The sequence below is a fragment of the Momordica charantia genome (assembly GCF_013281855.1).
Source record: "Momordica charantia cultivar OHB3-1 chromosome 2 unlocalized genomic scaffold, Mcharantia_2.0 BLBB01000002.1, whole genome shotgun sequence".
Taxonomy (NCBI): Eukaryota; Viridiplantae; Streptophyta; class Magnoliopsida; order Cucurbitales; family Cucurbitaceae; genus Momordica; species Momordica charantia.
The window spans coordinates 11,936,151-11,951,402 of NW_028275160.1; the positions used below are offsets into that span (position 1 = coordinate 11,936,151).

The 15,252-nt window shown below is 35.7% G+C and overlaps 1 protein-coding gene across 10 annotated transcripts; it reads right to left on the minus strand.

Annotated features, from left to right (window-relative positions):
* Window positions 1–4,073: 4,073 nt before the first annotated feature.
* LOC111017494 (U2 small nuclear ribonucleoprotein auxiliary factor-like protein) lies at window positions 4,074–13,879 on the minus strand. 10 transcript variants are annotated; one of them, XM_022293258.2, is made up of 11 exons: window positions 13,416–13,879; window positions 13,064–13,175; window positions 12,460–12,633; window positions 11,461–11,507; window positions 5,618–5,702; window positions 5,407–5,470; window positions 5,283–5,329; window positions 4,925–4,968; window positions 4,636–4,702; window positions 4,383–4,449; window positions 4,074–4,297 (listed from the first exon to the last, which is right to left on the minus strand). In XM_022293258.2, the coding sequence occupies exons 1-11, from the start codon at window positions 13,605–13,607 to the stop codon at window positions 4,243–4,245; spliced, it is 954 nt and encodes a 317-aa protein (XP_022148950.1). In that variant the 5' UTR covers window positions 13,608–13,879; the 3' UTR covers window positions 4,074–4,242. The 10 variants fall into 10 exon arrangements, 7 of the variants coding, with proteins under 7 accessions (XP_022148950.1, XP_087977141.1, XP_022148951.1 ...); XM_088121015.1 differs by having other exon boundaries at window positions 13,394–13,879; XM_022293259.2 differs by having other exon boundaries at window positions 4,383–4,446; window positions 13,416–13,878.
* Window positions 13,880–15,252: the final 1,373 nt, after the last annotated feature.

Genomic DNA, 15,252 nt, shown 5'->3' on the forward strand with positions numbered 1-15,252 from the left:
ATTTTGGATAGTGTGTAGATAATATGATCAAAGACGTGGACAACAATATTTGGATAGGTAGGTGAAAATTTAATGTATTGTATATTTATTAACCCAGGAGGGTAAATTCGTCTTTTCCTAAAGATAAAAATTTGAAGAAATCAAACATAAGGGGAGGTGGGGTCACAAGTTAGGCTTTTTAAAAAAGGGGTCATAAATCCAAAATCAATTATGGAAGACCATATTTTCAAATTTTCCTAAATCTTACAAAATCTAGGCTAGATTTAAAAATTTTAATAATATTTGTCTGTGTACCGATCTACAAAGGATGAAAATAAAATTACGGAGAGAATGGAAATTTAATGAAGGTCATCGGTGAGTGCTAAAATAATGTTCTAATAAACACTTGAATTTTTAGTTAAATTTCAAAAACAAAAACAAATATTTAAAAATCAAAATTTTGGTTTAGTGCTGGTAAATATTTTCCAAAACGTAACACAGGGTAAAAAAATAATGTAGGTGTGAAAATAGTGCTGATAAGTTTAATTTTAAAAGATAAGAAAAGGAAAATAAAATAGTTGTTATTTTGAAACGGTGATGTGTAGGTACCACATAAATGCCACTTACACCTTTCTATCTTAGCTCGAACTTTACCTGTACATAGAAAACTATCACTAGTGTGGTACTACATGGATCGCACTTTAATAATAAATTTACTATTTGAAGTGGGAGCAAATGGATATGGAGCACATAGTAAGATTTTTCATAAGGGTGTGCATAGTTTCCCGTAGGAGTAGTGTTTACCCGTGGAAGAGAGAGGCAAGTGGGAATATGGGGTCCATCAACATTCTTTGATCCTCCCGGGCCCGATAGAGAGGCATGGTGGTGTCCAAGACGGTATCCTACCTTTTTGACTATCTGGCGTATGGATTATTGAGATCTATTTGATACTTCGATCCAGTGTAGTCAACTTTTCTTGATTTATTTGATTTAGTATTTAGATGCGCGTCTCCTTAAATTTATCCGATAAAAATAGTTATTAAATTCGATCTAAAAACATTATTCAAAAGGGTTGTTTATATTTTTAAATTTAGTTAAAGGATTTGTATATACTTTTAAACAACACAATGATAAATATCAAAGAAATGTTAATGGTGCTAAATCCCATCGGCCCCATTGTAGAAGAGGTGGCTGGCACCATTGCAGCCGTCCAATAGACTTTTTATCATCCTACGGTAGAGAATTTTTGTCACCTGTACTTCGTAAGCACGTGCTGCAAAAGAATTGATGTCTTTTTCTTTCCATTATTCGAGGGAGCAGCAGCTAAATTTTGTCTATTTTACTAATATATGAACTTAGCTCAATGGTAATTAGTATTTTTTTTCGATGTTTTGCCAAATGCTACATCTATATAAATAGAGTATCAAGTATCAAATTTTAGCTCAATCTTAATATACCATGGTCGGAGTGTTTGCTTATCTTAGACAGATATTTTTCTATTGGACGACATTAAAATCGTTCCAAGTCATCCCTCTAACCAATTTCGACCTAGACCGACAAGTTGAATAAACATGAGTAATTTTTATAATTTAACTTTTCTAAAAGATTTAATAGCAATACCTACCTAAAGTTAGAGTTTAATTTGATATGACTTTAGAGGTGGAAAATTAAACTGAGGAAATTGTAAAAGTTACTAAATTTAGAGTTTAATTTTATAGGTCAATAAAGGGTAAAACCCTTTTTTCCTTAATATAAAATTATATATTCGTATCATAAATAATATTTGGTCGTAGTTTCTTTAGATTACATATCCACCTTAATTGAGTTAATTCTTTTCATTAATACTTCTTATTTCTATAAGTCACAAATTTTTAATTAGAGATATTGTTTACGTGGAAGTTATTACCCATGATATTTCACAAATGTTTTTTTTTAATATTTACAAATCTAGATTTTTAGGATTTAAATAAGTCTTTTTGTTTCAAAAGTGCCTCAATAAATATCATTTTATTACATTTATTATTGTAATTTAAAACGTATTATTATCTAATGAAAATTTATGGTCATTTAATGAAATGTTTACTAAATAATTAAATAAATATACTAACTAATCAATGTGCTTATTCTTGCTTTATTTTCAGTAGTATATTATTTTTTTAAGATTTAAATTTTAGGATTTAGAGTTTTATTTCTTCATTAAAAAACCTTATTTATGTTTGAATTTTATCAATAAGATAAAGATGCAAAGTTTCTATCAATAATTTATGATTTGAAGTCAAATTGATGATTCACTCAAAAATCTTATTACGAGTTTTAAAACGAAAAAAAAAAAGAGTTAAAAATATGTGTCATTAGGCAATATAAGAAAGAACATCAAGCCAAGAATTTGAAGTTTTATTTTTTTTAATACAACATGTTGGAGAAGAGATTTGAACTCACTACCTGTTAGTTGGAGGTATATGCCGCTAAGTCTCGAAGTTTGTTTTATTTTATTATAATAAATTCTATATTATGATTAGGAATATTAGTGAAGTATTTAAGTCAAAATTTGATTCTAACTTAAAATTTGTGAAAGAGGGCATCACAATAAAGTGTCGATTCCTTTTATTTGGACATCACATTTGACAACGACGATGCTGAGATATCTATATTTTATTTAATATTAATATTATTTATATTAATCAAAATCAAAATCAAAATCAAATCATTAAAACGAGAGAGAGAGCATGCCATACATATAATATGCGACAAAAATAATGGCCACCAATTATTATTATAAGATAAGCTTTTTTGCAGGCTTTTCCAAAGGGGGCCGGGGCATTAAAAGCTGTCCCAAAATGTGCACTTGTGAAAACTGAGCTATATGGTCCAAAATGTGTAGGGTATGTTTTAAGAATGCAAGTGCTATTTTATCAAACTTTACCTTTATATTTTTTTAGTACCTCTTTATCCACGAGACTCTGTCAAGTGGTAACATGATGTATATAGTCTGGGTCTAATCATACTCAAAAAGACTCATGTAATTTTGTATTTTTGTTTTCTTTTTTCTTTTTTCTGAATGATCTAATTAGAAGTAATTTTTTATGATTAATATTATCACATGCTGAAATTTAGAGACTAAATCCATACAATTATTTGAATGTAGGAGGACTAAATCTAGAGAAATCCAATTAGCAGCCACACAACTGGGTTTCTAGCATTCCATCATTAAAGGCGACGGCGACGCAGAGGGACGATGATGGTTTAGATAAGATTCCCCATCTTTGCTTAGCGAGCAGCGCCCGGTTAAATTACACCAAAGCCCCCGTAACATTTACGAGGCCAATTGATCTAATGAATACGTCGTCTATCCTCCTCGACCTCACCCCACCAGAGATGCATTACGCCATTCATAAATGAGACTCTTGATGTTTTATTTATTTAGTAAACTAGCAATCTTATTAAATAATACAAAATTTAAATTCTCACATTAAGCCTGGATTGAAAAAGAAAATTAATCCATAAAAGATCAAATTTAAAATTAAAAAAATTGAAAATTGTAAGAGACAAAATTATATATTAACTTTATATTTTATAGATAGTATTGTAAGCCGGCTCCCACTCGTACATTTGTAAAAATTACAGATACGGTAATGCATATAAGTTTAAATTAAATTACAATTCGAGTCCAATTTTTTATAGCGTTAGAATTAGAACTTTAATAGATATGTGAAGTTTCAAAAGTTTGTAATAATAAATCCCTAAAATTTTGAGGTTATATCGATTAGTTCATATACTTTTAATAAAATTTAATAAGTCCAACGAACTTCTAATTTCAATTATGAAGCAACTCACTATTTTATTTTAAAAAAACACATTGAAAGGATAATTTCAAATAGGTTCAGAAATTTGGCGATGTAAACGTTAAATTAATGGAATCAATAACGAGAGCTCATAGAACACGAAATAAAAAATTCATGAACTTATTAAAATCTTTTGTGTATGAGAACTAATTAAATATCATCCTAAAAGTTCAAAGATCGATTAGAAATTCCTAATTACACTCTAAGGCCTAATTTAAAGAGGCCGTTTATAAGGTTCATTAGAAAGTAAAATTCAAACGAAACAGAATGTGGGATGATATTTATATTACCATAAGAAACAACAATTTCATTTTTCATGAAACTTTGGAACAAACATCTGCATTGCATAATCCCTTTTGTGAAAGAAATATCCACTGTTATCCGTATATTTTCGTTTATCACTGAATGATTCTACATCGCTTTACCGACCACCGTCATCTTCATTATCTTGTAGAAGGGCACCTCTTGTTCTGGCCCTGCCAAGTACAAGCTAGAGTATGTCTACCAGTGTTGGAAAAAATAACAAACAAAATGGGGTCTAACGTTAATTGAGAAATCGACCTGCGGTGTACTGGCATGACACGATTGGTGACCTTTGTCGAGCTGATATCATTAACAGGTTTGTCTGCTAAGAACGAGATATTACAATAATTGATTATGTAAAGCATAGAAAACCAAATACGCTTGAAATTTAAAACTATTGTATGTGCTCGAATGACACCGACGAATCTATAGAAAACAGGCAACAAATTGCATAAATGCATAAAGGTCATTAAGTTAATAATAATAATAATATTGAATAAAAAAGGCATACCAGGAGACTTTTGCAACTCATCTTTATTGACTGAGGTAATTGTAGTATGCAACTCCTGTTTCTTTTCCTAACATTTTAAAAAGAAAGTTCGAGAGTTGCAAAATATGTGCAGAATTAACAAATAATAAGCAAGATCAAGATACGCTCTAAGATACAGAAGATACACGACAATCACGACTATATTTCTACTTATCTAATGGGGTCTCGAGACAATAAAAACGCACCTATAAGAGCATAAAGAAACACTCACCAGCAACTTTTTTTAAAAGTGAATGAGAGACAAATATACCTTTTCATCCGAGATTTTTGTTGACTGAAGGGAGCGCTCTTGTTCTAGGGGAAAAGATTGGAGAAAACGGTTAGTTTTAATAATGCTATATTCAACGTTGTTGTGCAAAAAATAGAACTTGCAAGGAATAAGCATAAGTTTGTAAACTTTGGAAAAGTTTTATGGAGGAGAGAGATAGCCCTCTCGACCCCAAATCCCGCTTCAGATGATGATTCTCCATCGTGTTTGGAGCAAAACCCACAAGGACCAAACCCATGGAGATTTTTGCCAGTTAAAAGGGTGAGAATGATGGCTGGAGCAGAGCTTTTCAAGACTTGAAACTTAAAACTAAGCACAAAACATATCAAGTCATACCTACCAGTGTCATCTTCAGAGTCTTGCAAAAGGGCTCCTCTTGTTTTTGCCCTGCCCAGATATAATGATATATACAGCTGCGAACAAATTAATAAAATATGTGATTGATGTAACATTGAGGTACCGACCTGCGATGCGCTGGCACTACACGATTGGCTACTTTTGTCGAGCCAATATTATGAACAGACTTATCTATGGAGAATGAGAAATTCTCAGTCAGTGCTTATGCAAATAAAATTGACATTTCAAACTACTGGGGACCTATGAATCTGAAACACAATATTTTAAAGACTTTCATGTTCGTATGTATATATAATTTATATATATAAAGAATCAAACCTGGAGAATTTGAGGCATTCATATTTTGCAACTTCTGTTTCTTTGTATATTGCCCGAGATGGCTCTGAATACTTTCGTATTTTTCCTGACATTAACAAAAAATAATTATAAACAAGAGAACTCTTTAAAAAATAGAGAGAGACCCATGATTTGAAATCCATGGGGGAAACTAAATCTATTGGAATTATGATGAACAGGTTTCTCACAGAAGAATGGCTAAAGATATTGCAGAAGGATTATCTTCTTTTTTTTTTATAAGAAACTTAGAGAAACTTTCATTAACCACAAAAAGAAAGATACAGCGAACGGGCTGGGGTAGAGGCAACCCCACCCAAAAGCTAGACCAACTCTTTCCAATTGTTCATGAACAAGGAAAGGTTGATATTACAAAAGAATTTTCCATAATTAATACACCACCAAGAAGTAGTGTGCTCTACATTCCTACAAAAAATGTCAAAAGGGCTGATTCTATCCTCGAAGACCCGAGAGTTCCGTTCTATCCAAAGATGCCATAAAAGGTCTCTTGAAGCACACTTCCAAATAAAGTTAGCCTTCTTAGGAATCATCCACCCATGGAGAATTTCCACCAACCAATCATCTATATGTTTTGGGAAGCATGTCGCCACCCAAAAATGTTCAAAAGGAAATGCCATCCTCTTGCCGCGAAGTGACAGTGAGAAAAAATATGATCAATGGTTTCGCTGCTTTCATTGCAAAGACTGCAAACTGAAGGGGAGATCACCCAATTTCTGCACTTTGGAGTAAGTCATGTGTGTTGAGACTTCTGTGGGCTAAGGACCAAAGAAAAACTTTAATCTTCTTTGGAGCTTTGAAATTCCAAACCGCCGAGATGAGAGATCTTAAGGAGGGTTGCACTCCACCATTTTTATCCTAGCAGTACGAGTAGAAAAAAGCCCATCTTTTCCTAGAGACCAAACAACATGGTACTCTCCTTCCCCAAGCCTCACCACATCAATAATAAGGTTGATCCAGCTTTCAACTTCCCAGTCAAGGCCTCTTCAGAAGCCCAAATCCCAGTCATTCTCACTACCATTCCAGCAGGCAGCAACCATGGCCTCTTTTTTGGTGGAAATATTAAACAGATCAGGGAACATATCCTTGAGGGGCCTTTCTTCAACCCATGCGTCCAACCAGAATTTAATACGAATCCCGTTCTGCACCTTGAACTTCAGAAATTTGAAGAAGAAGGTACTATTTTTGGCGATCTCATACCACGGTCTACCTCTAGCACTACCTTTGGGAGGGAGAGTACCCCATCCGTATTTGTCCTTACCATAAATATTGACTATCACTCTCCTCCATAAGGCGTTCTTGAGTGAATCTCCAAAGCCACTTTAGAAGGAGGCTATTATTCTGCTGTTGTAGAGCCCCTATACCCAGCCCACCACACTGCAAGGGGAGGCCTGTTTTCCCCCAATTTACCAGGTGGTTGCAAGCCCCTTTTAAAGTTCCTCCGTTCCGGAAGAAGTTTCTAGTCAACCTCTCTATCTCTTTAACAACCCCCTTTGGAGCTTTTAGGATTGAGAAAAAATAGAGAGGTAAGCAAGTAATAACCGACTGAGCTAGAGTTAGCCTCCCCCTTTCGAAAGAAGGAGATTCTTCCACTTTTCAATTCCTTTCTTCACTGTCAGTAAGAAGTTCCCAAAATGATTTCTTCTTAAAATTTCCTCCCAGGGGAATGCCCAAGTAGGAAACAGGAAGTAGGAAACAGGGAGTTTCTCCACTTTACAGCCCAAGCTATTGGCCGTATTCTGAAGGATGTCTTCCTCCACATAAATCCCAATTAGAGACGTTTTACTCAAGTTCAAAGACAAACCTGAAGCTTATCAAAATACCATTACGGACTACCGACTATGTCACAATATTGACATAAAACGCATGTTGTAAATTTCGAGTAATGCTACAGTTATAATACAGTTGCATTACAACTCTATTAAAAATGAACTACACCTCCCCACCCAACCATGGTGGAAAATGAATCGACACTAGGACTACCTTGAAAACAAAACAGCCAAGCCTAACGTGGCAGAATAAGTGAGGGTATAAAGGTCATCCATGTTCTTGATATATATATATATTTTGTCTTATTAACATTTTATTAAAATGAAATTCCAAATGCGAAGCCACAGAAATAACAAAATACATGAAAGACCAAAGTAAACTGCTTCAATAATGATTTATAAGAGAGACGATGGGAGAGAAGAGATTGTGAAATACACGATTTTTGTGTTACCATTGTGTTGAGTATTTTCCGGTCTTTATTACTGGCTTGTTTGTTTTGCATATTGTTAAGCAAAAGAGATGAACAAGGATTTAAAGTTTACAAAATATGAAACTTGAGGAATCAAATCTGATGGCACTAATCAGAACAATCCATAGTTTCAAACTTCTTTTCAAAAAATTGAACTTTCATGAGTTTTCACAAGCCTACGATAGGTCGAGCAACTTTAGCCTAGCAATATTATAGAACAACTTGAGGATAATTCAACCATTCCTCTCCCTCTCCAAAGACCACAAACATGAACTTCCCAATCTTTACTTCACTTCCCTACGCATTCCCATTCCCATAAACTAATTCCGCATTTCTGTCCCTACATTCCCTTTTCACCCCTCCTTGTTAGTCCTAGTATAAGTATATTTCAAGGGAAGCATGCCAACTTTTATATCAAGTAGAGAACCTTGACTAAACTTGACCAAACCAACGCCTACTAGTCAATGCCACCCGACCGATCATAAGAAGCCAATTATGCAAAGTGTAAAACTAACTAATTGACTGATCTTCTAACTGATTTACGAGTAAGAACAATTTCTTGTCTAACTGATTCCAAAACTTTATAGCAACGGGGCAAGTGAGGAGGAGGTGTGGCTGTGTTTCCTCATTTCTTTTACAAAGGATGCACCATTGGGGAGAGAGGGTGAGATAGGGTAACCTCCGCTGAATTTTGTCGTTTGTGTTAATGGCCTTGTGAGCAAGCTCCCAAATGAAGAATTTAAAACTGAAGTCTATTTTTATTAAAACTGAAGTCTGCCTTAAAAGGACAAAGAGAACTCCTATTTATAGATAGGAGCCTTAGTACACAAGTGATAAAAGAACTAGCCGTTGGAGGCTAACTACCTAACCTGACTAACAACAAGAAATAACAGACTTAATGAAAACAACCCTTTAATGACTACATCAGATTGCCCCCTTCTAAGAAAAAACTCGACCTCGAGTTTATGGGGCTAAAGAAAAACTGTCAGGTGCAGCATAGTGGGATAGGTCAGCAACATTAAAGATAGGGCTGATGTTGTATTCAGGTGGTAGATGTAGCTTGAATGCATTTGGTCCACGTTGTAGAATTGGAAAAGGTCCAACTTTTTTCTTGTTCAGTTTGCTGTGTTTTCCAGCGGGGAAGCGTCCTTTTCTTTAGTATTCATCACCAAATCTCTGTGAGGTATCTCCTCACAATGCTTTTGGAATTCAGCAAAAGAGCCCGCAGGCAATCACAAGCAACACCCCACCAATTCGAGAGGGTGGGTAACTCTCCCTACCGCTACCTTGAGCTAATAATCTCCACAATACCTCCTCCCCTCCCTCGCAAGTCTATTTCTACCCTGCTCTAACCAACCACCCACCCTGGCCCACAGTCTCTCTCTCCAGGCCGTTATTCTCTTTCGCTCCCTTGATTATTCTTGTCTTCCTAGTACAATTCCCTTTCTATCCCTTCTAGAATATGTTTTAGTTACTGGGGGTCTAACAATCTCCTTCCTTGATGGTGCGTGTGTTGTCGACGCTTTGTGTCTGCAGCCGTCTTGTACTATTTGTTAGCAGCCTCAAATGGTCACGGACTTCCTGATGCAACTGCACAATTCGATCTGCCATGTGTTCTGCCTCTAGGCTAACATCAACATAAGATGGTATGTTAGTAAGATCAACCGTTCACGGGGTAGCTTAGTGTAAACTATCTCAAATGGGGACTTCCCTGTGGTTCTATTGCACATATAATTGAAAGCGAATTCTGCTTGTGCTAGGGTTAGATCCCATTGTTTTGGTCGATCACATGAAAGGCATCTAATTAGGTTGCCTAATGTGCGATTGGTTACCTCTGTTTGTCCGTCCGTTTGAGGGTGGCTAGTGGTGCTGTATTTGAACGATGTGTCAAATTTACGCCACAATGTTTTCCAGAAGTGGCTAAGAAATTTGACATCACGATAAGATACTATTGTCTTTGGGATTCCATGGAGCCGGACTATTTCTCTAAAAAAAAGGTTAGCAATGTAAACAGCATCAAAACTCATTTTGCAAGCTAAAAAACGGGCCATCTTGCTAAAGCGGTCACCAATTGAGAGAGATTTTTATTAAAACTGAAGTCTGCCTTGAAGGACAAAGAGAACTCCTTATAGATAGGAGCCTTAGTACACAAGTGATAAAAGAACTAGCCATTGGAGGCTAACTACCTAACCTGACTAACAACAAGAAATAACAGACTTAATGAAAATAACCCTTTAGTGACTACATCAAGAGCCACCACCGGCGTTATACCACAAAACTCCAGCTTGGCCAAAAACGTCCCATACAAAAGTTGGAGCAAGCCGTCTGGAATTGAAGCAGGGAAGGCCCATGACAAGTTGAAAATACTGAAAAGTCTGCTCTAGCACTAGGGGCAAAAGGGCACAAGAAGAAAAGGTGCTTGCCATCTTCCCCATCCTTTTTGCACATCACACACCAACTAGAAGACTAAGCTCAATTGAGAGATCTCTTTTGAATTCTGTTGTGCGTACTAACTACTAAGCTTGCCAAGAGTAAATTAAATAGCCGCGAGAAGACTTTTACCTTTTTTGGAATTTTGGCTTGCCAAATAATGTTCACAAATAAACTACTGATGCCATCACTTCTTCCACAATACTTTTGATTCATTGATTTAACAGAAAAGATGCCATCCTTTTCAAGAGACCACCTCCTCATGTCATCACAATATCTAAAATTAAAGCCAGAAAGCAAGTTTATCAAGGACGCCCATTTGCTGATCTCCTGATCAGTTAGGTTTCTTCTAAATGTGAGATCCCACCTCTTGGAAGATACATTCCAGCAGTGGGCTGGCAACGAGGGAATCCTTGGTATTTGCCAACATATGAAGTTTTGGATAGGTTGTTATCAAGGGAGAATTCGCAAGCCATTGATCTGCCCAGAATAAAGCTTTATCTCCTCTTCAAATCTCAAACTGTACCATTTATTAGCTTGAAGACAACATTTGGATATCTAGACCAAGGCCCTTAACTTTGTTGTATGCTTTTGGGCAAGGAGACTCTCTTCCTGTTGCAACGTATTTTCTAGCCATGATGTCCCTCCAAAGAGCATTCCTCTCATTCATATATCTCCATTCCCATTTTGCCAAGAGTGCCTCATTCATATGATATATCTGGCTTTCAACCGTCAGATGGTAATGAGTGAGTTTCTTTAATGAAGAAAATTTTTGTTCCATTCACTAGCCCCAAACCCCACTATCGGTCTATAACCAACCCCCCAACTGACCTTCACCCCTAGTTCCAAGGGAATTTCACTAAAACCATAACAATCCTAATCTCAGCCGTTTCATGCATAAAATGCAAGCAACAAAAGTTTACATAAGGAAAATCTGGAGTAAACCCTTCTAATAACAATAAAATACTATGCAGCTAAAACGCACTCCACAAACTTACCTAACTTACACAATAATAATGCATGTTTTAGATTAGGGACTTACACAATAATCAATGCATGTTTTAGACTAGGGCAAGGTATTTGAACACACTAGAAATGTATGATTAAAAGCGACATCGTTCAAAATGTAAGACGGACGTACCTTTTCTGATGATATCATGTTTGTCAACTGAAGGGAGTGCTCTTGCTCTGAAAGTACAACGGGAAAGAAACATCAATTTTAATGATGATAAATTTAATGCTCATGTGTGAAAAATAAAATTTTCCAAGAAAAACCATATTCCAAACATAGATTACAGATGAAAGTTGCATCAAACTATGCCCACCAAAGTTATCAGGACACAAGGAAGAGATAAAGATTCAAAACAAGAAAAGAAAGTAAAGAAAAAATACAATATGCACATAATATAGCTTGCTCTATAATTTGAAAATCAAAATGTAATTTACAAGTAAAAAGTCTTACAAAATCCAAGTAGTTCACTCTCGTGGTAGAATTTGAGCCAGTTAAATATCATCAATGAGGGACCAAAAAGAAATAGCTTGCCTAAGATAGTTTTGACTGAGACTACCGTGTTTATGCCCGCCCCTACTCTGGTCCCAATCAACTTAACTAAATTAGGCACTGTTTGAAATTAAATTAAGAACTTGATTTGGATGTGCACACATGCAAACCATCAACATATGAATCATTAGCCTTTAATGTTAATCAAACGCACCCAAGAGCCAACATATTTCCAATATACATGATTCGAATAAGGGACTATCTGATGTAATCTTTTCATCATCTATAAGAATAGAAAATATAACATGATCAAATTCAAATGAAGTTATTTGAAACCAAGGCAAGCAAATAACAAAACCTTAATAGAACAAACAAATAAATGAAATAAAGAAGATGCCTATCCTCCCATCTTGTTCTTTCCCTTTACCAAATGGTGAGGGTTATAAAAACACGTGATTTGATACAATTCTAGCTCCATAGACAAAACTATCACAAGGTTACAATTGAAGACGAGAAATGTTTCATAAAATCGCCAACATTTTCCCACAATCGACACATTAAAGATATATATTGTTATAACTAAAGAGTAATTAAATATGTGATTATAGTATAAAATATAATAGTGTAAGTAACAACAACCTTTTATAAGTGAACATTCCATGTCTTTCAATGAGTTAAAGAGCCCAAAGGACAGACTTGCCACAGCTTCAGAAGCAGCTGAGTCCACGAGTTTTGTGAGAGGAATAGAAAAAACAGGCATTCCTTTTGATTTCTGGGAACTTAATTTGGCATGTGTTGCAACTGTAGAAGCATCTATATTAGCAAAGATAACCAAAACAAAACAAAATAAGAAAAGGCTTCAAAACATATCTGAAAAGAGAACTTGAATGAATCATAATGTAAAAGATTTATGTTAAATTACCAATTTGATCCTAGGTTCGGGTCTAGTTTTAATTTGATTTCTATGGTTAAAAGTTTTTAAGTTTGATTGGTTAATCTCATAATAAACCGTTTTCAGCTCACCCAGCAAACCCAATATAACCTTTTATTTTTTTACTCAACCATAAACCTTAATAGAGCCAACCAAATACTCATTGCCACGTGCCACAAATTCTATATTGTAAATTGGTAATAGCTTGTAACGACAAAGACAAATTTTCAGATTTCACTAAACCAGAGGAATCAAATTGAAATGAAGCCCAAATCATGGTACTAAATTGGTAATTTTAAAAAAAAAGATTACCTTCCTTCCCCCAGTGTCCTTCAAGACGAAGCTTTACATCTCCAAGTTTCAGGGAAGTAATGAGATAGTTAAGAAACTCGGACATATCCCCTCCAATTCCAATGTCATCCCTCTGTACAGAAAAGTGCATACAGTATAGCTTGAGAACTAAACATTTCTAAGAAACCACAATTACAATTTTCTCATTTTCCTCACTTGCTCTTGAACAAAAATAAACATTAAGAGCAATAAATTACTAGAAATCAAAGAATAATATAATAAAGAGATATAGAACTTTAAGTTGTGTAACTATAACTATCCGAAGCTGATGAATATGAAGAAAGCACGTACAGGGAGAATAAAACATGCCCACCATGTCCTGAAGCTGCGGAACCGATCTGATGGCTTCCCAAGTGTTGGAATGGAAATCGGTAACACAAAATCTGAGGTGCGAAGGATTGGGATTGTGAACATAGAACACAAATCGGCGCACAGGAAGCGAACCGCTGTTTAACCACTCCAATTTGGGTTCTCCAAAAATGGGTGGGAAATCTTGAAGCTCCATTTCAATTTCAACTATCCCAAATGTTTCTGTTCTCTACTCAATCAGATATATTCAGCGATTGTGGAAAACGATCGGTTGGATCAGGTTGGGTTAAAGAGATCTTTTGGACCAATCTGAAACGGTTCTGATACCAGAGAGAACCCGACCCTTAGATTTTCGACGTAGGAATTTTCTTAAATGTTTTATAAACAAACCCTACCGGCGGAGACAGCAGTGGCGAAGAAGGCTGGCTATGGAGGGAGAGTAGGTTGGACATTTTAAATAATACTAGTCTTAGTGAATATCTTCAATTTATTTACAAAATTAATGACGAACTTATTCATTTATATTTTAGAAATTTATATATTTTGATTGTGGAAAGCAGAAATTTATATTTAATAGATGTTGAAAATTTCGGTGGCCCCCTTGGACCCTTGGCACGACCTTCACTCCTCGGCGGATACCTACGAGGAGGAACCAGATATTTGTTTAAAGAATACTTTTTATTAAACTTATTTTTAAATTAATGTTGTTTTAATTAAAAACAAAGAGAAAAAATGCATATTTACAAACTTATTCTAGAAATAATGCTGGAATAAGTTTGGTGGGGCTTGGTCGTCTCTCGAAGATGTATACAGTGGTCAGAGGAGATGTATCCAATGAAGGGGAGCGGCCTAGCAAAACACGTCTCAGTTGAACTCCCGGCGACCAATGTTTTTAGTGTTCAAAATGTAAGCAAATTGAAAGAGAATTGAGAGGGATTCACATCAGAGCAGAAACTCGCATTTGTAAAGAAGTACGGTGTTCAGGTTGATGTGAATGTCTTAGCAACCACACTCTCTTTCTGGGATCCAGCTTACAAATGTTTCAAGTTCAACTCCCTCGACTTGACTCTCACGATCGAAGAGTATCAAGAGTTGCTCTGAATGCCTGTTGTGTCTGAAACTAAGACATATTTCTATGATAAAAGATTGACAGGCAAAAGGGCTCCGACAAAACTCGCTAGAAATGTAACTGCTAGTGAAATAGAGCATCGAATCAAGAGCAAGGGCGACAATGACGGAATATCATTGGATTACCTCATAACCCTCGTTCAACAGCATAGGGGTAAGGAGCTAGGCTTGGAGCTATTTTCATTGTGCATGTTTGGGACCATCCTGTTTCCAAATCTTCGTGGATACATAGATATGAATGTTGTCAAGCTGTTCCTCTAGATTCAGCATGGAATTAATCCGGTTTTATCCATTCTCACTGAAACCATACGTTCATTGGATTTTTGCAAAACGCATGGAAAGGGAAGATTTATAGCTTGCACTCCTCTACTATATGTATGGTTGATGAGTAATCTAAAGTGCCTACTAGAATTTGGTCAGCCACACGTAAAATTCTCAAGACAGTGGAATATTGAGAGAAATCCAATTGCTGAATTTGGGATGTCTGAGCGCAAAGTAGATGCACAGAGCAGAGACATATGGGTATCCTTCCTGAAAGAGTTAAAATCTGAAGAGGTAATATGGAGAGCATTATGGATGCCATTAAAGCCAATCACTTACAGGTGTGGAAAACTTCAGAATGTACCATTGTTGGGTCCTTGGGGCAGTAGGCGCATATTCTAGTTATACACCAAATGTTGATAGCGCAGTTCGTTCCTGTGGTACAAGGTTTA